This window comes from Pholis gunnellus (assembly GCF_910591455.1).
Source record: "Pholis gunnellus genome assembly, chromosome: 10".
Lineage (NCBI taxonomy): Eukaryota > Metazoa > Chordata > Actinopteri > Perciformes > Pholidae > Pholis > Pholis gunnellus.
In genome coordinates this window covers 14192949-14217684 of record NC_136537.1, presented here as the reverse complement: position 1 = coordinate 14217684, position 24736 = coordinate 14192949, and the positions used below count along the sequence as shown (strand labels likewise).

The 24736-nt window shown below is 40.3% G+C and overlaps 1 protein-coding gene across 3 annotated transcripts; it reads right to left on the bottom strand.

The window, feature by feature from the left end:
* Nucleotides 1–182: 182 nt before the first annotated feature.
* slc43a3b (solute carrier family 43 member 3b) lies at nucleotides 183–15278 on the bottom strand. Of its 3 annotated transcripts, none has more exons than XM_079167692.1 (13): nucleotides 15262–15278; nucleotides 6712–6985; nucleotides 6366–6495; nucleotides 4645–4691; nucleotides 4442–4518; nucleotides 3394–3486; nucleotides 3167–3306; nucleotides 2645–2727; nucleotides 2363–2506; nucleotides 2128–2235; nucleotides 1572–1758; nucleotides 1290–1413; nucleotides 183–1181 (listed from the first exon to the last, which is right to left on the bottom strand). In XM_079167692.1, exons 2-13 carry the CDS (start codon nucleotides 6896–6898, stop codon nucleotides 1071–1073), a joined length of 1431 nt encoding a protein of 476 aa, XP_079023818.1. In that variant the 5' UTR covers nucleotides 6899–6985; nucleotides 15262–15278; the 3' UTR covers nucleotides 183–1070. The 3 variants fall into 3 exon arrangements, with proteins under 3 accessions (XP_079023818.1, XP_079023817.1, XP_079023816.1); XM_079167691.1 differs by lacking the exon at nucleotides 15262–15278 and adding an exon at nucleotides 7271–7310; XM_079167690.1 differs by lacking the exon at nucleotides 15262–15278 and having other exon boundaries at nucleotides 6712–7257.
* Nucleotides 15279–24736: the final 9458 nt, after the last annotated feature.

Here is a 24736-nt window from a genome sequence, read left to right as displayed (position 1 = left end):
CGACAACCTTCTATTCAAAATGCAAAACATACGGATGGAATTGTATGTCGAGGTATACAATATGGTGTCGTTCCATTTATGTTTGATTTCTGATCTCTTTCAAATAACTTCTCATCAGATTATAATTGTATTTTCTATACCATATGAATTAGGCAAATGCCTGCAAAAGCATATCACAATAGTTGAAAACAATTATTTATTTGGACAAAAGTACATTATAAAAAGTTATTTCCTTTACCACAAAGGATTTTAAGTTCATATCAATAGATACATTTAATTTGGTGCAGCACGCTGAAGAGTTTGCATATGTAAAGTTACATTTAGACAACATTGCAACCTTTACAGTCTTGGCACATCAGAAAGATATACATTTGACATAAATTTACTGGTATAAAAAAAACATACATATTTCCCTTTTTTCATTAAAAAACAGAATCAGAATCCTTCACAGTCACACTGAGCACCTTAGACTTCATATGTTGGATACAACTAAAACATAAAACAATATCTATTTACTGTTGGTTGACATTTGGCACAATACTGATTTCAGAAGCTAACAGCTTAACTGAGAGGCCAGCAGATGGCAGAGCTGTGTCGCCTGGTTCTTCTGTTCACATCACTGCAAACAACACCGCCTGATGTTTGTGATTCTCACTCACAATCGTCCCTTACACTGCTACATTCAGCCTTTTCCTACAAAACGTGTAAGGTTTAAAAAAAGATATTGAGGTAACTTAAAGAGGTCAACGCTGACATAGGCGTTATCTGTAACATTTTCAGCACAAAGTTATATTTTGGCACTCTAAATTCAACCATGGTGTTATAGGTGGCTAGTATTATACAGAATGAAATAATACAAGAGTATATGTTAAATTATAAGACTGCATAAAACAAGAAACATTAGATATGTCACTGTTGTGTAAAGCAGCCAGCTGTAGAAGGGTGCAAAATAAGTTGATCAATGCATCAGTGAAAAGAAAGAAAAAAGTATCGTGGAAATTTACTGAAGAGTAAACAGTGTCACTGGTGATATTAAACACATTTCAAGTGCAAGTCCAATTCGACAGACTTTAAGAGGAGGTACTGATGGCTCGCTGGGAGGCGAGACTTCGACAGTGCAGGAAGACAGAGAGGGGATGGATGAAGGCCAGCAGGCTGAGCAGCGTCAGACCAATGTTCACCTGCAGACACATGAAGGGAGAGAGTAGAGGACGCAGTGAGAAGAGAGTTCATAAAGATGGTGATAAAGGTAGGAGAAGGACCAGAGTAAGGTTTATAGTTGTACTCACATATAAAGGGTTTCCATCCAGAGGTCCATTCACCAGGGCAAAGCAGGGATACTGCAGCACAGAAAACACTGCAGACAGAGCCATCATCAGACCATACAGCTTCCCAAAGTGGCATGATGGGAAACTGCGCACACACACACACACACACACACACCCACACATACACAAACACACGCACACAAATAATAAAACATGTTATGTCATTATAGGCCGACACAAGAATACTGAAATGTAGTCCACAAAGACGTGTGTGCTGTGTGTATTTGTGTGTTTTGTCCTCACGCCACACTGATGAAGGCTGCGTTGCCGCCGTAGAGGAAGGAGCGGTTGAGCACCTGCAGGACGAAGGTGAGATACTGAAGCGGCAGGTACGGGATGGAGGCACAAATTGAGAACAGCAGACACTGCAGTGCCGTCAGGAAGAGAGAAAGGACCGAGGCCCGCAGGTCTGCTTCGTGTTCACTCTCTCCTACAAACAGACAAACACACACACACAAATGAAAACACACCTTTTCCTCCACAGAGAAAAAATTATGATGAAAAAGCAAATCTGAGAAATAAGTAATTTTAAGTAATATGTCTTTTTTTTGCACAATTTTGTTCGTATAACGTCCTTAAGAGGAACATGAGGTTGGTGTCCAAGGTCCTTGGACTGCTGTTTATCCACCACAGTCAATAATGGCACTTTTTCAATTCATATTTATCATCTCTTTAGACATGCAAGAGCCCTCCAACATGCTGGGCCCTGAGAGCACACCTGGGACACACTGGTAGTAGGTCTGCCATGGCTGTGGCCTGTTGGATTCATTACTAGTCCTTTTTAGTATTAGTATGTTACCTGCAGCACGAGGTTTGCCCTTGTGTCTGTCCATGATGAGGCCGTTCCAGGGAGCACACAGCACACCACATAGCTGCGTTATAGCAAAGGCATTGATGTACTGGCTCACTGCAGGGACAAGATGGTTAGAGACAAAAGACTCAATAACAGTTCAAAAAGTACTTTCTATACTCATATAATATTACTTCAGTCACGTCCTCTCACGACAGGCAGACATGATGTAGTGTGTGGTTACCCAGTGACGGCTCCTCCGCCGTCAGCCGCTGCAGCATGGGGTTGAGGGTGCCGATGAAGAGGAAATGTCTGAGCTGCATAATCGATAACCAAAGCAGCTGAAACACGAAGAACCTGGACATCACACACTCACGGAAGCTCTTCTCTGAGAGAGACGAGGGGAGACAACAGAGATGGATGAAGAAAAGGAAAGAACAAAGATGAAGAGAAATAGATTGTATGATTATTTTATTCAGTTACGTCTTACTATGTATCAATCCATGTCACAGTAAAGTAAACAGACCTTGTTGCACAGTGACGTTCTTGTTGAGGGGCATTTCCTCTGTCTCTGTCAAGCTCAGAGTCTTTGATTTACCACAGGTTATCCTGACAAAGGTCAAAGGTTACAGTGGGTCAGCCAAAGCCTGAGAGCATTGTGGGAAATCTTACTTTAATTTACCCCCTACAATCACATAACAGCATATGAAGGATATTTCCATGGAATGTGGCATGCTGATGTAAAAATATACTGTACTGCTAAGGTTGAAAAAAAAATAAACATTGCAAAAAACTTAGTTAGAATCAGTTGTTTATTTGCCTTTCAATATTTACAATTTAATGTATTTATCATTAGCTTTTTCAATAATGCTGAAATAATGCTTTTTGTAAAAGGAGGAGATACCCGGGCACACACATTGACAACAAAGTGATATGACACGTTGAAAATCAACAGCGGCTACACGTGTGTGTGTGTGTGTGTGTGTGTGTGTGTGTGTGTGTGTGTGTGTGTGTGTGTGTGTGTGTGTGTGATTATGTGGTTTTGTACCCGTATGTGAAGTCATCAGGCAGCGGGTAGGGAATGTGGTGTCTGGGCATCAGGAAGAAAGTCCTGAAGAGGTGAATGACGCTGCAGGCGGACAGGAAGAGGAAAGAGGAGCGGAGAGAGACGCCAGACTCGTGTAACAGCTGCAGGAGAAGACATCAAGATCATCGTTACATTACTAGATGGGATAAATATAGTTAATTGTGAATGTGTGTGTGAATGTTTCTCACCTTGATGACAAGGAAGAGAGCTGACGAAGAGTCGAAAGCCCCGTTATAGAGAGTGATGATGGTGGAGCGACGTGAGCCAAACAGGTTTCCTACCTTAAGGAGAGAAATTTAAATGAATTTAAACAGATGTTGCATTTAAGTGTCTACATATCCGGGGCTTCCTTTGCTTTGGTGCATCTACTCTTCTGTCAATCGGCATAAAATATGCTCTTGCAGTGTTGAATTACTTGTTTGAACATGAGGATTTGGTTTTAAATCATTTCCCTGAGAGAGCTTTGTGTTTTTTTCAACATGATCATGAAAAAGAAAAAGCCCTGCAGCCAACAGAAGTGCACTTTTGTGATTTAGTGAGTAGACAGACACTACGATGTTGAACATCAAACCTCTGTCTCTTTGAAAAAAATCTTTTACAACTAACTGTGTTTCTCAGTCTCTCCTTACAAATGGGTCACAGTACGATTTAGAGTTCGTTGTTCTTGATCATTTTCTACTTTAGGTGATACTCCACAGACAGAGCACACAAACAGGCATCCAGAAAAAGTCAAATGAATAAAAAGATGTTCCACCAAATTTTAAATAATGAGACAGAAGAATTTGATGGACTAATAGGACAAACTTTCATTTAGTTTTTTCACTTTCCCTTGCAGCAATTTTTGAATTACAATTTAGAGCAAATATCAACCATCTACTGATTCGGAGATATAACAATGTGAATTAGAGCTAAAACAATAAAATAATAAAAGATTAGTAGAACTTCATCAACAACAATTTTGATAAATTCTCCAGTCCACTTTGAAGTTGTGCCGCTTTTCTCTGTTTTATGAAAATATTTGTATTTATATATCATTATTACTGAATATTTGGGCTTTCAGACTCTTGTATGGATGAAATCAGCTATTACAATATGGGCCATGTGGAACTGTGACTGACAGCTTTCACAACTTCCGGACATTTCACATAGTAATCAATTAAATAATCAAGAAAATAAGAAATTAATTAAGATTAAAACTGACAATAATCTTTTTAATCTGAACGACTGCTTCAGTACCTGCATGTTTGTTATGAGAAACAAGATGCCACCTGCTGACAGGAGGGAGAGAGCTGGGAACAGCAGGTTGGACTCAGCTGATGGAAAAAGAAAACGGAGGAAATAAATGAGCATCCAAAGCTGTTACAACTTTATTCTTATTTTTTAAACATTGAGGCTCCTGAGAAAGCCCCAAAACAAAGAGAAGGAGAAATGTTTTTCACCTGCAGTCGAGAAGGCCACCATCAAAGTACCCATGGTGTACAGAGATCTGGAGGGAAAACATAAATGTCAGTGTTTTCAGGTCATTTGTCTGACGTTCATCTTATTGGGAGCTTCACAGTAACCAGCCACAATATTTGACAGAACAAAGAATTTGGGATAGGGACAATTGGTTTTAAAATGAATGAAATTAAATACACGTTCAGTTTAAAGTCACAGTAAACGTGTTAAAAATCAAGTTCTTCTTCTGCTGTTAGAAGAAGTTTGGCCGACTTTCTAGCAAAGATCCTCATCTCCACTTGCTACGTCTTGTCCAATTATTTGCATTCCTTTGCCTTTTGTTTTCCCTCCACCCTCTTTTAGTGGAAACATATGCGTGTCTTTACTAGCAGTTTGTTATTGTGGATTTAGATTTATCTGCTGGGTAGGTATGTGTGTGTGGTGGTATGTTATATGATAAATATTAACTCTGAGGCAGTATGGAGGGCTTCTTCTTCACAGGGTGCGAACATCTGCACAAAAATAAACTCAACATATTTCGTTCTGACATTCCTCCATCCACCGGTGATTCATGGTCCTGACCTTACTATTTCTTAAATATTCTTTTCATTTCATTGCCCTTTGTTTTCTCATAAAACATTTTCTCTACATGCTGCATTGCTAAGTGTCCGGCTCTGGTATGTACGCTGTCTGGAAACCTCAGCTACTTTACGTAACATCCCTTGAGGGAGCGACTCTGGCCTTTCGCTTTTCCAGCTTTCCTACAGTACAGCTTGTAAATTATTTTTAGCAGCAAACATATTTGGCAATCTCTCAGACAAAAATACCACAGATAGCAAATTGCCTCTGTGCACTGTAGCATTAGCGTAGCCACCACAGGCAGAGAGAGTTACAGCCACGCAGGGAGATTATGAATCTGTCTTTAGTGAAATGTGTTTGGTTTATTAAAAAAACATCAGGCTGCAGGGACTCTTTGTTGTGTTTAGTTTCATTGATGCATCCAATACTGGAAGTTACAGCAAAGTAACCGGTTGCAGTTTTTTTGTTTTGGGTATAAATACTCCCAATGTAAAAACTATTTAGTAAACAAGTTCCTTGATTTTGAAGTTTATTTTACTTTGTGGTATCTTTCTTAAAGTCAGTGTCATATAAAAAGCCTGCTGACTAAAATAAAGAGATGATAATGATTTAACTTTTTTTCTTCATTGAAACACTAAATTGTGTCTATTGTCTGCACAGCTTAGAGACAAACAGACTCAGAAGTAATTTCTGTGATCATTAGAGCTTAAAAAGTATCCTCTAAGAATTTGAAAATAAAAATCCTCTTTGAAGTGGTATCTTGGTGTTTAAGTATCACAATTAAACAAAATCCATGTTAAAACAATTCAATCATTGGCAGAATAGACGTTTGATGATGCAAAATTAGATGATTCATTGAATCTTAGAGAAATAACATCCAATCAAATTATCATATTCACCCATCAAACCCCTAGTCAGTACATATGAAGTGCAACCTACAGGGAAAAAGTACTTGCTGCACCTCACACTTGTTGCTCAATAATCACACTAATGGTGAGTCTTGTTGTTGTTCTTTACTACCTGACTGTTTGTCATTTCATTCCTCTTAACTACCCAACTGGTGAGATTTTAGTCCCCTACCGAGTCACTGTTTTGATGAGAAATTACACAGGAAATCTTTTAAATCCAATGACCTTTAACTCACATTCCAAGGAGCCGAGCCACTGTTGTACCAAACCAGTCAAAGAGGAAGCCATTAGGCAGCGTCAGGAAATTGTTCACAAAGGAGGCGATGGTGAAAACAAGAGAGAACTGTTCATCCTGTCCACTGCAATCTGTGCATAAAACATAGAGAAAGAGAGAACCATGGTATTGAAATATATGGCTAACCATGTGACAAAAGTCAGAGCACACAAAAACATCTAGATTTGTAATGATTTTAGAAATCTAGGTGATGGGGCGCCCTTTCTCCCTCTTCCCTGTCTATCTTCGGCTGTACTATCTAATCAAGGCAAAAGGAAAAGCAGTGGAGGTGAGGATGTCAAACTGACCTAAGACCTGCGTTGCATTGACTTCTGTGGTGTTGACGCATAGAGAGCTGAAGTAGCCCTCCGTCTTCAGGATGAAAACAAGTGAAGCCCATCCGAACACGGCTCCAGCGAAACACAGACACTCCACCAGACCTGTAGCAAAGGTGAGGCCGCGTCGCAACGACAAGCTGTTGCCAAGACTCGGCATGGTCCCTCACACACTCACACGCAGGCAGGAAGTTCAACAACAACTTTCACCTGCATGGACACATACGGATGTCTCCTGTCACTGCACCTGCCAAACAAAGGAAATAAAAAGTGAGAAATGTAGTTTCGATACATTTGACACAAGCCTGTTCTGCACCTTTAAATACATTTTCATAGAAAAAGAACATGACCTGCATGACATGTCAAAAGCCCTTTAATGGAAAATCTTAAAGTTGCACAAGCAAGACATGCACTAAAACATCTGGGCACAAAATGGATTCTTAAGAGAGTAAGCTCCTGTAAAGTCACAAAAAACAAAAAGCACAGTTGTTAAGTTGTATTATTCTCCAGCTTACTACTCTCTAGTACTCACAGTTCAGCCTCTGTAGGTCTCCTCAAATGTTCTCACAAACCACACCTCTCTGCTCCTCTCTGCCTTTATATAGGCCAGCTCTTCCTTCTTCTATCATACCAGTTCCCGCCCTCTGCTCCTTCCCCAATGTGTTTCTCTTACTCAATAAAAATCCCTGTCCTCTTGCTGTGCTAGTGGCTGCTGAAAATAAACACTTCTGTATCCGCTGCAAGCCAAACAGCGGGAAAGCTGCCACTGAATGGATATGATAGAACATAACATAACAGTGTAAGACACCTTTTTTAACCTTTTTTTTTAAAACTATACCATATGACCTATTCTGTCTATCTTAAATCATACAATGAGTCTGTGAGTTATTTATTATGTTTTAAGTCAGCGCAGCATTATATTTTTGCTGAGTCCCTCAATTCTGAAGTATTTCCACCAGGGGAATCATGCAATCACGTGTGTGTGTGTGTGTGTGTGTGTGTGTGAGTGAGTGAGTGAGTGAATGAGTGCACCTCACACACTTTCTCCAAACACCTTTTATTGTCTGTATTATACTGACATTGACTGCCTACCGACTCCTCACTCACGCCTCTTAACCGGCCCACAGCTGGCAGGGGCCGCAAGTGATAACACAACAGAGTGCATCACCAACCCCCAGCCACTACTCTGTGGTCAGAGACACAGTGGGAGAAAACCATAGACTGGGTGTACACAGATCAAAAAATAGACTTGAAGCCTAAAAAAATGCTTAAAGTCAGAGTTCCACCCGTGAGACGGAGCTGAGACGCACACCAGTACAAAGCTAGTGCAGACATCTGCCTCGATTAAAATGAAGATGTATCTGTTGTGTGAGATGTGCAAGTGAAAAGAACGTCAGATACACCTGCGGTCTAGACGGGGGTTAGCCAATTGTGGGTTGTCATTCAATCACACGATACAGCAGTGGTTTATATATATATATAGTTTATAATGAAAATACATGAAAAGCTTGCAAATTCAAGAGACACTAGGCCACTATTTTCTTTAGCAGTGTATGATACCATACAATATACTCATTTATCCCCATAGGTAAATTTGTCTTGCATTCAAATGCTGCACACACGACATGTTGCACTTTTGATAATTAATTAGACATTATTCTGAACAAATTCCACAAATTAAAAATAGTTACTGGCACTATCAACGAGAAAGAACAACATGATAATGATATCAGAGGACCAGCAACAACAGAACAAATGATTAAAGACACAAGATAATTTGGTATTGGCATATCAGCATGTTATCAAGGTACATAAGTCCACTGAGTCACCCAGGTGTGGCATTATCAAAGGAATCATGTAAGACTACCATTATTGACTATTATTGATTATCATTCTGTTGATTTCGGTTGATTTCAGTGTTTGACCTTTGTTTTAATTGATTAAGATGGATGCAAAATGCACTAATGGCTGCCTGTTACATGATCTTCGTTATTGGGCCCAGATACTTGCACTAAAACATCTGGGCACAAAATGTTGTGCTTGAGTCCAGGCCGTTAAGCGAGTCATCCTCCAAAAAAAACACAGACTTCTGCATGAATTCAGATGGAAACAGAAAGAAACCTACTGGTAGGTCATGAAACTCCCATTTCAACAACAATAGGAATCAATTAAAACGTGCAAACATGGATTCTTAAGAGAGTAAGCTCCTGTAAAGTCACAAAAAACAAAAAGCACAGTTGTTCAGTTGTATTATTCTCCAGCTTACTACTCTCCAGTACTCACAGTTCAGCCTCTGTAGAACAAATGATTAAAGACACAAGATAATTTGGCATTGGCATGTCAGCATGTCATCAAGTTACATAAGTCCACTGAGTCACCCAGGTGTGGCATTATCAAAGGAATCATGTAAGACTACCAAGGCAGGGTCCACTGAGACTCCAGAGACTATTATTGATTATCATTCTGTTGATGCTAATGGCTGATTTCAGTGTTTGACCTTCGATTTAATTGATGAAGATGGATGCAAAATGCACTAATGGCTGCCCGTTACATGATCTTCGTTATTGGGCCCAGACACTTAACACAATGTACAAGGCTCATTCGCTTTGATGCTGTTTTTATTTCAGTGGGCTCCAGCAGCTCCAGGGAGAGGTCACTAGTAGCTGAGGTTGGAGATGTATATCTTTGTTGGAAGTCTTATGATAAATACATCACCCCTCATGAGACCTAAGTTGTATGTTTTACCAGTATCATCACCTGATCACAAGACAGATATTTTTACACACACAATGTGTGGAAACAAGCTTGTACCCACTTCCTAAAACCAATGGCCCAGTGTTACCGAAGGCATCAACCCACTACACATCTCTCTGTGTGTGTGTGTGTGTGTGTGTGTGTGATAGAGCCTGCAGATACTAACTCCACAGATCATCAGCAAAGGTCGTGAGCCACATGACTTCTACCTCATCACAATGCAAATTTGCTACAGCTTAAAGGATAATGCTGCCATTGTTTAATCTTTTGACTTTCATCAACAAATTACACAATGTCCTATGTAACTCCATTACTGTCTTGAAGCTGTAATAACACATTAAAGCAGTACTGTTGCACTGGCTTACATGTTCTTATATTAAACAGAAGCCCCATCAAAGCTGAACTTTCAAACCAACACGGAGGGCTTTTGAATGCCCTACAGTAAAGAAATGTTTGATCATCTACAGCTCCTGGACCACTGTGCAAACTGCATCTACTGATGGAAGACAGTGTGACATGGTTGAAAGCTCCAGATTAAGCAGTAAATTGCCCGAGAGGGGAGATTAAGTCAAATGCCCAGTATAGTTTATTCCTTTCAGGTATTTGTTGTGTTTCGTCTGAATAATATTTATATTCATTCATATGCTGTGTAAATTTAATAATGAATGTCCAAAGTATCTAATAATAATAATAATAATAGAAAAACCCAAATATGTGCACTCTATTCGCAGGTTGTCCTACTACAGACATTATAAATCCATTTGTTAGCTTATTATTAACAAGTAGCCTACACAACCTAATGCAGGAATCAGGCCTCCATCACTCAAAAAGCTGTGCTTGCTTTGCTTGTTGTGCATTGAATAGCAGCAGCCTTGGCTAGCCAAAGCTGAAATTAATTCTTATATACAGTAAATGTAATGCGGGTTGTGCCATATCTAAAGTTGCATGCTTTGTGTAATGGTGACCCGTAACATTGTATTCTTTTGCAACAGCGATTGTTTCATGCAAACGAGGCATACAGGTTTAGCAAGTTGGCAAGATGAAATGCATACTTACAAACAGCTCCAGGTTCTTTGAGAGGGACATTACATTACCTAACCTGACAAACAGATCCTTAAGATCGGGTAATAAAGCAGAACCCACATTTTCATGTCAGTTTGTATCGTTGTTTAGCACCAAAGCACAGAGTAACAGTGGATCATGTTACTACAAACCAATTGACACAGTGATCTTGAGGCCTGGTGGTTCTGGGGAATCTGCCTGTTGGTAATCCATCTCTAACATTCTAACAATCTGATTATATTGGTGAGTTGAGTTTGCAGAGACGTCCCACAAGTTCTTTCATAAAAAGCCTTCTTGGGACGTATTTCTTGGGAGTGGAAATGCATTCTTGGAATGCATCATTCCATTGAGGGAACTCGTGAGTTTAAACGTAATAGTGTGTGTGCATTTATATAACCAGAAGTGCACGAAAATTGCAAATATCAGCAATTTTTAGGACAGCCAATGGTCAGATGTCATCATCTCTCATTTTGTTATTTAGGAAATGATGCCAGAGAAAACCCACGAGGCCCCCTTTCTTCATCTGTCTCACAACTTCTCCTTTGTAAAAAAAACATTTGTGGTGAAAGAGAAAGATGAAAGTCACATGAGACTTAGAAGACACAATCCTAAACATTTTATCTAATACTTTGCATGTCTCTGTTGGGGAAAATCTAAATGACTAATTATAAGGTGTGCTTACAAAGCTTGATGTCCTTATGTGTCCTTGTTGTGTGAACTTCCTCTGACATTAAGCGCCACAGTTTATTCTATCCGAAAGAACACTCAGCACTGCTTGTAATGGTAAATAAAGTTGTAGACGGCGTCAATACTTCATGGCGTCTTCAGATTATAAAAGTGACCTTTGTACTAGAACGAATTGTTAAAGTGTCCCGATACTTAGAATATGCTGAATGAAGGCAATTTGTGTGTGTTATGCTTTCGTGACGTAGATAGCCTGTGACACTATTGTTTACTTGGTATAAATATCTGAGGCTCAGAGTCAGACCTCTGAGCAGCCTTGATCCATGTATACTGTATGTGAGTCAACTCTGTCTCCTTCTTGCAAGAATAAATGGCCTATTGTTTGATGATTTTTCCATCAGTCTTGCGTGAATTTTTCTAACAGTCTCCATCCGTTATCCTTCCCAAGGTCTCTGGGGATGGAGCCTATTCCAGCTGAGATTGAACAACTTGGACTCAACATTTAACCTAAACTGCAGGTCTTTGGACTGCAGCAGGAGACTGGAGAACTCAGAGAAAACCAACGCCAACACATGGAGAGCATGCAAACTCCACTAGCAGTCCATTGTGTTTCACCTGAAACATTAACTGTGAAGATAAACTGCTGATTTTCAGCTTTGCTCCTGTTTGAGGGTGGAATCAGTAAGAAACAAAACCACTTTATACACAATCTCAATGGCGAGGGACAGTGATCCTAAAAATAAGGACAAAGCAGCAACCAAATGTTGCGGCAATTTATCAGTATGTTCTTTTTTATGTAACTTGTATCACTTAACTGTGAATAGTGTGTGCATAAAGGACCTGCAAAAGCAGAACTCGACACCAAACAAAGGTAGCCTCTGTCTGACTAGCGGTTATTTCAACCTACGCCTTTCTCCCTAAAGCAGAAACAGCAGTACCTGTCAAGGCCTGTGACATGATGAAGGAATCAATTAAATTGACTGTTGATTCTGGATGTTTGTGATGATAATGTAAATACTTGGATGGTTGAATTTCTCACAAATTGTTTAAATTGTTATTATTACTCGTTACAAAACTCACCTTAAGTCGCACGTTGTCTCAAACAGTTCAACAGAGGTGGAGGTGTGATGTCTGTGTCCCACCTCATCTCCGGAGATCTTGCCATGTTGAAATACCATATTAACATTCCTTAGCGTGCTACAACATGGAGTTGTTTACAACTCGTAAAAACAGCTTATGCCTTAAAACCTGTTACCACTCCTGTAAAATTCGCCTGAAACGCCTCTCCAAGGCATACCCAAAGTAAATTGAAAGCTGTTCTTGAACCATTTGGAGTACATGCATGGCTTTGGTCTCTTTTGAAAGGTAACACTCTGAAGTTTCTTCCCCAACAGTCAGAATCACTGTAAGTCCTACTGGTATTGACTAATAGAAGTTTGAACACACTGAAATAGAAGGTTTTTATTTCTGCCTGGATATTGTTCTGCAAACAGATGCCTGCAGATGACTATAGCTGGGACTTATTAGCTAGAAAACACAATGGGACCGCAGCATGAAGCCTTACCTAGTCCAAGTTCAAATTTGATAACAATATCAGAGAATATGAATATTTTACACATGTTTTACTGAGAGCATGTCAAGGCACTTTCCATAAAAGCCCATTTGGAGACCCATGGTCACATACCTATGATGTGTATACGTAATCCAATCTAATGCTTATTTATGTCGATATATAGTTATCTATAAGTCATTGAACTAATAATTCTTCATAAATTCTTCAAAATTCCCTATAACCACACTTTGAATTTAATGCATGGACGTAGAGGCCTGACCCGCGGTTTCAACAGTCACTTCCACGGTCTGCCTCTAAGTCCACCCCCTGAATCTGCACATTGTTATTTTCGTAATTTCATTGGCTATACGAAGCGTGAGTCATCAGAACAATCGGTTGCAATTGGCTCGAGCTTTACACGAAAGAAGAGAGGCGGGCACTGTCATTCAATACGGACTCTCGTTGGCTATTGTAGTCTGTAGACAAGACATGGAAGCTCCTAATAGGTCAAATGAGGTGTCAATCTAAACATCACAATAGAGCCGCCATTTTGAGATACAGAGACCAGCAAGTTACGTTGAAAAATAGATCGCTAGTTAGCCGGCTAATTTGAAATGATGCAACAGCAGTCCTTGGGTATTTATGGGCGTAAAGTGTTTTGGACTAAATATTTTCCTGGATTGGATCGTCTGGACCTTTGGCAATCTAACAAGACCGTTTGTCGGACTTTTATGGATGGGGGAAATACTATCAAGCATAATTGGTGAGTTGCGTCGATATTTTAACTGCTTGTTTTGGGGTCTGACAGAGGTGTTGAGTGTACCTTGAAATGGGTTGCATAAACCGAATTACAAGAATCTTAGCTTTCTAAAGAGATATCGCATTAGTACCTACCTTTTACATAGTAGTTGTGTACATGACAGATGTACACTTAACACGCCAACGGCCGCGGGCGGGCCGTCGGAGTGGTAACAGGTTTTTAACCTTATAGATTAATGATGTGTATATGTAAACCATTTTGGGTAATATGTGTTGGGTAACATGAATTGTAAATACTGAAATGGCAATAAGAATGGCCAAAGGGGGTATTGGTGTGTCAATGTATCAGTATGTTCTTTATTTAACTTGTATATTATGTAACTCTGAATATTGTGTGCATACAGACCTTGCAAAAGCAGAACTTGACACCAAACAAAGGTAGCCTATTTCTGACTTAATGTTATCTCAACCTACGCCTTTCTCCCTAAAGCAGAAACAGCAGTACCTGTCGAGGCTCTGCTAAAATCTTGACTCATTGTTTGACCTCCTGTGGGGAAGGAGCTCCGACCATTCAGCTGGATTATTCTAAATGTCTCACCAATAAAATACTTAGACATTTGAGTTTCTCATCACGTTTATTTCTCACAGGGAAATTACAAATAATTCCCACCACACTTAGAATGAACTTAAGTTAAAGTTGGTCACCTGACTTCAGTCCAATTGAAGGGAAGAAGCCCCTCAAACAAACAAAGTGAAGCAGCCTGCAGAGCGTCACTAGGGAGGTGTCAGCTCTAAGGATCAGAGGCTACGTAACTAAGTATAAAATATGACGACCTCAAGTTGTCCTATATTTTGAGCCCTTAAAATTTGAGATTATGCATAAAATGTTTTTAAGATCTAGACTCAAACACAAAGGTGTTTGCTGTCGGAGCTCTAAATGTATTTATTTTAGGAAAGCAAACTCTTTTAGCTCAGCTGCATGCGTTTTGAGTTCATGATTTGTCTTGTTGTAAAACCTTTGCAACTATGTTTTTCAAAACCCTTAAATATCTAAAGTTTATTAATTCAGAAAAACATTTATGGCCTGTAATCCTATTTTAGATCCACGTTTGACCCCAGCAGTTGAGATATTAAGTTATGGAAATATGAATTGTGTGTGTTTTTAGGAATATGTGAACTAATTTACAAGCCTCAAACTAATGATCTCAGATAAGAAAATCACTGTAACAGCTGCTCACAGTTATGCAACTTGTGAGGTTCACAAAGAGTTTTGTATTAAGCAGTCAAAGAAAAACAAAAAAAGGGGGAATTACTGCTTTACACTGAAGAACCAGACACCTCGTGAGTATAGTGAGACTACACATAATTCCGCTACAGTTTATTTAAAGGGTGACCGAGCTGTTGCTGCATGTCGTCTAGTGAGATTCAGCGATACAATTGATTATCATGGTTTTAATAGGACCTGGCTGGCTAAAATCATCGCACAATCACTCGCACGTCTCGCATACTTCATGCAGCAGATAACAGTCATTGCTACGTGGTGCAGTGTCTGTGTGTCAGAGCCCTGTGGTCATGCGTTGGGCGGTTACTGCACACACATTGACAGTCCTGTAATAAGCAGCAAGTAAGAGATGTGCACGCGGTCACAGAAGATAGACCTATTTTCAGACTATAGCTGTCCAACATCTTTTCGTGGGAGGATGTACACTTACGTGATGTTCTGCCCACCTACAGTGACCCCATTGTCCACACCATTCACAGATCGTTTGTCCCATACATCCAGACATAAAGACCCGGCGGGGAGGACACATGCTGCAGCCGCTGCTGCTACGGTGGACGGAGTACAGAGAGTCAGTCGCCACTGGTCTCTGAATAATTCCTCGTGGTCCAAATGCCCCGCTGCTGGAAAAAAACTTACATAGACCGATTTGTGTAAATTGAGAATGAACCCGAGGAATTCTATATTGCCAAATTAAAGCCATTAATCACTTTTCTCAAACCGTATTTACAAGATCAAAGGCTGCAGCCTTGCCACAGTTTGATAAGCAGTACAAATGAAAAATAATCATTGAATAAAGGCTAACACATTGAAGTCAGTAGATTAATTGACTACACTTGGCTGTTCAGTCTGTTGGCGCCATCTAGTGATTAATTGACAGCCTTGTGAGAATTCGCATTCCCTCTAATAAAGTCAGACGTTGATAAATCGACCGCTACAGCAGAGGTGTGAAGTATTTTAAGTACTTTCACTTTGTGACGTCACTACAGCCAGCACTTACTTTGCAGGGTGAGGTTCTAACAGACTGTCCTGAGCAATAAATCAATTAGAATCGAGAACCCAATAGCACACTGAGTGAGCTCCATCTTAAATTAAACAAATGTTAATCCGTAGTGCTACAATATATGCGCCATTAACTTTGGATATTCTGCAGTAGACACAAGGTCCAGTCTCAAGTACGCAACTACTTTATGCTGAAAAAAAAAAAAAAGCTATATACACTGATGGTTGCTACTTTAAACATTTAAATTGACTTTAAAGGTGAAAGATTTCCAGTAAATTCAGAAACCTCCCACTGTAGAGAAAGTAAATGATTTTCCTTTGAAACAAAGACCCAAGCTGCAGACATGAAATGTTCAGAAACTTAAACATGCAATGAATTACTGAGCAACATTAAGAGTTCAAAGCACAGACAATCTGATATTAGGAAATAAGACGAGCCAAACGCCAACCTGAGATTTCACCAAATCTTTTATTGTAATCAAAAGGCTTCGTACACTGTAGGAATCCACACTCAGTATGCACCCTGAAAGGATAAGAAATAAAACATTAGTACTAGTTACACAAGTCATCATTTGTGCAAATACATTTCATCAACACACCTTGCCCAGCTTGTAGCCACCAGCTTGGCTGCCAACTGGCTGCCTGAAGCGTCCATGGGAAGAGGCCGGTCGACCAGCCTGTGCGCTACCACCACCTTGTCCATAACCAGCCTGTGCGCCGCCACCACCTTGTCCATAACCAGCCATCACAGGATAGGGATCCCTAAAGCTCTGGGGGTCTACAAAGGCAGCAACGGTCTCCATCTGCTGCTCAGAAACAGGATTGTTGTCCCTCACATAGTGAACGTCATCATTATAGTTGCTCCCATGCTCGTAACTGTTGCTGGCGTGACTGACTGTGCCTGGAGGATACTGCCCAGTCAGGAACATGAAGTCGTAGTAAGGGTAGGGGTAAGGATAAGGGTAGGGGTAAGGATAAGGGAGAGAGCTTCCAGCGATGTTGGAGTCTGGGTTAGGTTGGCTGATGAAACCTTGTCCGGCAGACTCTTGCTGCAAGAACGGTGGTGGAGGAGGGAAACTGCCTTGTTGCTCAGTCTCCCTCTCATTGTTACCATAATCAAAGCTTGTCTCAAACTGGGACAACGCTCCCGCCTTGTACATTGGTTCAATTGGTCTCAGTTGTTCAGGGTAAACTGGAGCCAACGCCTCACCTCCAGAGAGACTGGGAGAAGCCCCGGTGTCTGAGAACAGGAATGTAGAAAAATATGAAACTCACAATGACGTTTGTTCAAGACATGGGGTAAAGCAAAGACTTGCTAGCGATTATGGCCATAACCTTTTAACAAAGTTACCAAATTGTAGAGTCACAGAACAATAAGCATCACATTTTTACCTTGAGGACCAGGTTGAAAAGCAGCTCCTGGTTCTACAGAGCTGACAGGGTTTCTCCTCACTGAGGTGTCTCCGAATCCTGAGAACACAGAAGAACTGGAGCCAACAGAGGGTACCGGTCCTCTTTGAACGATCGGCTGAGGGACACTGGGCCCCGGCTGTGGTTCAGCCTGAAAAGATGGGACGCCTTTAGAAGGAGTTCTGTTAGGCATAACAACTACAGGTGAAAACGAGCCAGAAGGAGCTCCCTGGTACGAGCCAAAAACAGGAGCAGCGTTTGGGTAACTGCTGCCATAAGAAGCGTCGGGATTAGAGCCTGGGTCCAAGAAAACACAAATTAAAATCAGAAGTGAATGAAAGTGAAACATGTTTTACTAGAGCAGATGATACATTACCTTTATTATAAGGAAAGCAGCAAACGTCTACAATCAGCAGAGCAAAGAGGGAAGCCCTGAAATAAAAAAGACAATATCAACAAGTGTTTCCCAGTAACCAGTGAACTTGAAGAAACCCAGCTACTTGCCCTGAGAGAAACCTTGCAGTCATCATGTTGAAGGACAAGGCATGACAAGCAGTCCGATGTGGAGGGTTATAAGAGTTACCTGAGATCAGAACGGACCAATCACAGCTTAACGAGTTAACGACAGACAGCTGCTGGTGAATGACTCTCAGTCGATGGATCAAACCTCAGCAATTACTAACAGGAGCCAATATTGACATCTAAAAAACAAAGTGGGGGGGACATATGCACATGATTCATTTTAGTATTGACAGTCTGATATAAGGAAACATGACACATCAGACCCCAATCCCGTTGTTGTTTATATTTAAATTGACATTTAGGTGAATGATGTATTATTGCAGAAAAACAGTAAGAAGTTTGTACCAACTCAAACTATGTAAGAGTACAATTTAAGACCAATCGTGAAAACACATGACACATCAGACCCTAATCCCTTTGTTATTTGATGTTTATATTTAAATTGACTCACTTACTAAAACTTCATGTTCCTGACCGGCCAGTATCCTCCAGGCTCAGTCAGCCATGCTAGCAGCAGCTACGAGCATGGGAGGGACTACTGAGAAGATGTTCACTATGTCAGACTAAGAAATCCAAAACACTTGTATAAAATGTGGCTCAGAGGAGGCGACATTAATACTTTGTAAGTGAAAGTTTCTTTAACATTACCTCTGTCTTCGTCCTTGCATTTTGTTTCTTTGTATCCTACAGGCAAAATATTTTATAGCTTTTCAATGGAGAAACTCTGAAGCACCAACTGAATCAAGAACATCCTCTCAAGCTGCGTGGCCATGGAAAAAATGCATGTAACTGATGGCCACATCCGGACATGAATTAAAAAAAAGGATATATAGTGATTCTTTACAGACTACTTGGAAAATAAGTTGCCCAACCAGCTCTCTACTTGCCTGCAAATGTAGTTTATGCACAGCAAAATAATGCCCTGAATACATACAAGTGTTTTGTGTATAAAGCTAAATATCTTTTGTTTCACTTTTTGTGTCCTTATCGGCGAAAACATGTCATAATCTGCTCTGCTCTGAGGTTCTGCTTGATATTTATTCAAAGATTCCTGTTCTACTTTGAAAAACTCACCTGTCACCTGTCCCTCATTGTCACCCTCTTTTCCTTGTGTACTTTGTTTTTTGGTGCTCCCCTTGTCTTCTGTCAGTTCGTCTTTGTTGCATAGTCGCGACTGAGAGACAATCTTAACGGTTTTGCCTCCCTTCTTACTGCCCGCCATCTCGACTCTCATTCTATAAGTCTGTTATGTTAAGGAGAGAGTCTCTTTAATTCTTCTCCCTTACTGTTACAACTTGTCATGACAGTGAGGCAGGTTATAGCAATGATTCTCTTCGTATTTGACAACAATGAATTCTGTGATATATGTGTCGTTGGAGAAGTTGGATATATATATTGGGTATTCAGTGTCAGAGAGCTTGAACACAACATATCAGTTACATGTGCTGAAACAAACCCATCCCTGGTGTCTCCTCAGTATCATCACAATCAATACAAGTAGTGGTCACATGGTGGCGCCAACACACTGAACAGCCCAAGTGTAGTCTTCTATTCACATATTGAATTCAATCATGTAATATATGTTCAATCATGTAATATTCAATAGGGTAATACTATGTTTGCACAGTTTAATTGATTCCTTCTGTTGTTAAAAACAGGAGTTTTATGATCTTTCAGTATCTCAATAAAGAACTTTTTTTCCGGTTATCCTCTGTCTGAATTCACGCAGATGTCCATCTTTTTTTGGAAGATGTTCTGAGCTCATGTGTCTGATGTGCAACTTCAGGATTTTTCATTTAAATTCGTTGATTTTACATTACATTTTATTCAAATGTTTTATGCACCAGTCGGTAGCTGAGAGTTAGAGAAGCACCAGGGAAGATTGTGAAGCACCTTTATATTCATTTTAATTTAAATTTAATTTAGATCATTTGGTCTAACATATTTCCATCCAAGATTATTTTATTATGTGACTTAAATTTATTAGGCCTAGGAACATCAAACTAATTTACATCTGGGAATAGTATTGTTTCAGCTGACAGCTCTGATGGGAAGATGGAGGTTGAGCTGCATGCAATGTTCCTCTATGGACATCTCCGCATTCTTGAAAGGTGTTGGATGATTGTTTGTTGAATCGCACTCTTCAATCTCTCGCTGGTTTCGGCTTTCTCTGATATGTTCAGAACCTGGTCATCTTCTTCGTTGAGGTTCAGCTGGAACCGTTATTCCTCATCTTCATCTCTTTCTCTCTATATACAGTATATATATATAAACTTGCCACCTTATTTATTCTTTTCTTTAAAAGAAAACCAACATGAGATTATTTTTTTTTCAGATTTGCATTTACTTTTGTTCATTTCGTTAATCTTACACGTTTTAACTAAAATATTTGGTTGCCTTATAATTACTATTGACTATCTCTCTCTCTCTCTCTATATATATATATATATATATACACACACACACACACACACACACACACACACAGGGACTTACGACTAGGCCTATATCAAGTAAAAGTTTAAAATAATTGGATGAGTCTGTGTCCTCAGGAATGTGAATGATCGTAAAAACCAGAAAGGTGGGGTCATAAAACATTGTAGGGTCAGACGTAACGGTTCGAGTGCCATGGTTGACCCAAAGTCCTATCTTGAGTTATTGGCGCATGGTCAATTCTAAGTCTAACCACTACATGCTCTATGGGTTATGAGACCAGTTCATGGATGTAGTTTAACAGTTTAGATTGTGTCAGACATTTTAGTTTTATCATTTCTCAGTTAATGTCCATGCACTAGTTGTAAAATACAACTTTACATAAACCTCTCTGGTCTTCATTTTGACAGGATTACCGATACATTTCAGCATCTTGGCTCTCTCTCAAGGTGTTGTCTACAGATTGCAATGGACAGGGTCAACAGCACCCTCTCATTTTCCTTACTCTGCACCCTGGTAGTACAGTGGCTTAGCTCTTGGAAATGTGAATCCAACCGCACCTTAATTAAAAGGTAGGGGCATAGTAAAATTATCCACAAAAAGAAATTTGGACAAAAAGCCCATCAGCTGGGTAATAGAGAAAAAGTGAAAAATATTGTCCAAACAAGTTGGTGTTTGAGGACCAAGTGCACAGTGCTCTGAGAACTTTGTTAGTTGTGTGCACTTGTAACAGGTGTGAGGTTTAATCCAAAAGCAAGATTTTAGACAAAGGTACATTGTAACCAAACATACCATAGAAGCTGTCTTTAAACTGAAGTTAGCAATAGTTGTACTTTAGTCTATTTCGTAGCACAAGACCCGGCACAGTCCCTCACACAGAAAATTCACAAATGTGTTTTTTTCACTTGCATGGACGCATGACAGCACCTGGCAAATACGGAAATAACAGCCACGTGCTCTGCACCTTTAAAGCAATGGGATTTTAACATAAGAATGAGGCCTGCATAACACATCAAAAGCTCCTAAATGGTAAATCTTAAAGTTGCATAAGCAATATGTGCCATTTGTGTCGAGGCCGTCAGGCCTCTTGTGGGAAGGGGAAATACTGCAAGAAACTCATACCTTTGATATTGGAAAAAAAAAAAAAAAAAAAAAAAAAAAAAATAGATAAAAGTAATCTTGAGCTAATGGAAGGTCATACATCTGAAAACAGAATTAAATGCATTAACAGGACATTTCTACAAAGCAACCTGTGAACACCGATGACTAGGATAGTCGAGTCATTTCACTCTGTGGGTCCCCTAAAGCAGTAGTTCTCAACTAGTCTAGCTGCGGGACCCACCATCACCCCTTAATGACAAAAATGGGCAACTTCTCAAATATATTTAATGAAAAGAGTGCAGTTTCAACCTGAGCTGAAAATGTCCTCTGCAGTTGTAGGGACCCCTCTTGTGGAGAGAAATTTGTAATGCAAATTGACCACTTGCCTAAATTCGAGCTGTGGTTTGATGTCATCCGACATGTCTGCAATTTGTCTACATAGTGTCATTTGGCAGAGGTATAGTTTTCAGTTTATCCCCTGCTGGTATTAGCATTACACCAAATGTGTGAATAGAGCGCACTCTACTGCATTAAAAAAATAAAACCCTTCAAAATAAGAGCACATGATTTCTTTTTTTTTTCTCTTTTTAAATAGGCAAAGGCCTGCAACCCACTGAAAACAGGTACATGACCCACCAGTTGAGAATCACTGCCCTAAAGGGTTAGTTTGTAAATCCTCACTTTCCTTGCCTCCACAAGTTGAGGCAGCTAACAAAGACATCCTTTCCTGGGAGCAGTCCTTTTAAAGAGATGTCAAATATGAGGTGCAACACAGCTGCATACGTTTTGGTTTTATTATTTGTGATCTGTCAGATGAGCGCAACATGTCCAGTACAGACATTCAGAGAGAGAGGGGGGGGGGGGGGGGGGGGGGGGGGGGGGGGGAGAAGAGACCTGAAACCATTAGTACAATAGTTTAGTTTCCCACTAAACTTAAAGAAGACCAGCTACTTTGTATTAGACAATATTTTTATTAAATTCAGATATCGTTCACACTGTATGGATCCACTCAGTATGCAACCTGAAAGGATAAAAGCAACATTACTGGTTACACAACCTACTCATTTATGCAAATACATTTTGGCAACATACCTTGCCCAGGTGGAGTCCACCAGCTTGTCTGCCAACTGGCTGTCTGAAGAGTCCATGGAAAGAAGCCGGTCCAGCCTGTGCACCCGGACCACCTTGTCCATAACCAGCCTGTGCGCCACCACCACCTTGTCCATACCCAGCCATCACAGGATAGGGATCCTTAACGCTCTGGGGATCTACAAAGGCAGCAACGGTCTCCATCTGCTGCTCAGAAACAGGTTTGTTGTCTCTCACATAGTGAACGTCTTCATAGTAGTTGCTCCCATGCTCGTAACTGTTGCTGGCGTGACTGACTGTGCCTGGAGGATACTGGCCAGTCAGGAACATGAAGTCGTAGTAAGGGTAGGGGTAGGGGTAAGGGTAGGGGTAAGGGTAAGGGAGAGAGCTTCCAGCAATGTTGGCGTCTGGGTTAGGTTGGCTGATGAAGCCCTGTCCAGCAGACTCTTGCTGCAAGAACGGTGGTGGAGGAGGGAAACTGCCTTGTCGCTCAGTCTCCCTCTCATTGTTACCATAATCAAAGCTTGTCTCAAACTGGGACAACGCTCCCGCCTTGTACATTGGTTCAATTGGTCTCGGTTGTTCAGGGAAAACTGGAGCCAACGCCTCACCTCCAGAGAGACTGGGAGAAGCCCCGGTGTCTGAGAACAGGAATGTAGATGAGTACGACACTCAGTGACGTTTGTTCAAGACAAGAGTCAAAGACTTTTTATGGTTATGGCCGTAAACCTTTAACAAAGTTACCAAATTGTAGAGTCACAGAACAATAAGCATCACATTTTTACCTTGAGGACCAGGTTGAAAAGCAGCTCCTGGTTGTACAGAGCTGATAGGGTTTCTCCTCACTGAGGTGTCTCCGAATCCTGAGAACACAGAAGAACTGGAGCCAACAGATGGTACCGGTCCTCTTTGAACGATCGGCTGAGGGACACTGGACCCCGGCTGTGGTTCAGCCTGATAAGATGGGATGCCTTTAGAAGGAGTTCTGTTAGGCATAACGACTGCAGGTGAAAACGAGCCAGAAGGAGCTCCCTGGTACGAGCCAAAAACAGGAGCAGCGTTTGGGTAACTGCTGCCATAGGAAGCGCCGGGATTAGAGCCTGGGTCCAAGAAAACACAAATTAAAATCAGAAGTGACTTAAAGTGAAACATGTTTTACTAGAGCAGATGATACTTTACCTTTCTGATAAGGAAAGCAGCAAACGTCCACAATCAGCAGAGCAAAGAGGGAAGCCCTGAAATAAAAAAGACAATATCAACAAGTGTTTCCCAGTAACCAGTGAAGAAACCCAGCTACTTACCCTGAGAGAAACCATGCAGTCATCATGTTGAATGACCAGGCATGACAAGCTTGCCGATGTGGAGGGTTATAAGAGTTACCTGAGATCAGAACGGACCAATCAGAGCTTAACGAGTTAACGACAGACAGCTGCTGGTGAATGACTCTCAGTCGATGGATCAAACCTCAGCAATTACTAACAGGAGCCAATATTGACATCTAAAAAACAAAGTGGGGGGGACATATGCACATGATTCATTTTAGTATTGACAGTCTGATATAAGGAAACATGACACATCAGACCCCAATCCCTTTGTTGTTTATATTTAAATTGACATTTAGGTGAATGATGTATTATTGCAGAAAAACAGTAAGAAGTTGGCACCAACTCAAACTATGTAAGAGTACAATTTAAGACCAATCGTGAAAACATGGCCAAATATCAGGAACACATCCAAATTGATTATGACAATGCACTTTTCAACGGGATATTTTGTTTAGTTCATGATTTGGCCAAAATACTTCACAACTTAAAAATGTTAAATATATTTCCAAACAATGAAGTCTGATAAAAGGCAATACTGCGCCGCAAGAATCACACAGTTCAGTAAAAGTCCAAAGAATTGCAATGTTAGAATAATTAAATAGATCATGGCTGAATCCAACTGAAGCGATTGTTATTATTATTGTCATTGTGACGGTTCCCTGCCATGTTGCTTGTTTGTGTGTGTGTGTCCCTTTAATGGCAGGTTCCCGGAGATTGTAAACTGGAGACACAGAGGTCTTCCCTCTGTTTATATATATATATTCAAACTGAACAAAATATCCCGTTGAAAAGTGCGTTGTCATAATCAATTTGGAAGTGTTCCTGATATTTGGCCATGTTTTCACGATTGGTCTTAAATTGTACTCTTACATAGTTTGAGTTGGTACAAACTTCTTACTGTTTTTTTGCAATAATACATCATTCACCTAAATGTCAATTTAAATATAAACAACAAAGGGATTGGGGACTGATGTGTCATGTTTCCTTATATCAGACTGTCAATACTAAAATGAATCATGTGCATAT

What these genes read in the sequence shown, in the direction of transcription:
- slc43a3b (XM_079167692.1), bottom strand. Translation starts at nt 6,898, where the DNA reads ATGCCGAGTCTTGGCAACAGCTTGTCGTTGCGACGCGGCCTCACCTTT. An exon ending in GGTGGCCTTCTCGACTGCAG is followed by an intron (nt 4,519 to 4,644) that starts GTGAAAAACATT and finishes TTTTTCCATCAG; the next exon opens with CTGAGTCCAACCTGCTGTTC. An exon ending in CTCTCTTCCTTGTCATCAAG is followed by an intron (nt 3,307 to 3,393) that starts GTGAGAAACATT and finishes CTTCTCCTGCAG; the next exon opens with CTGTTACACGAGTCTGGCGT.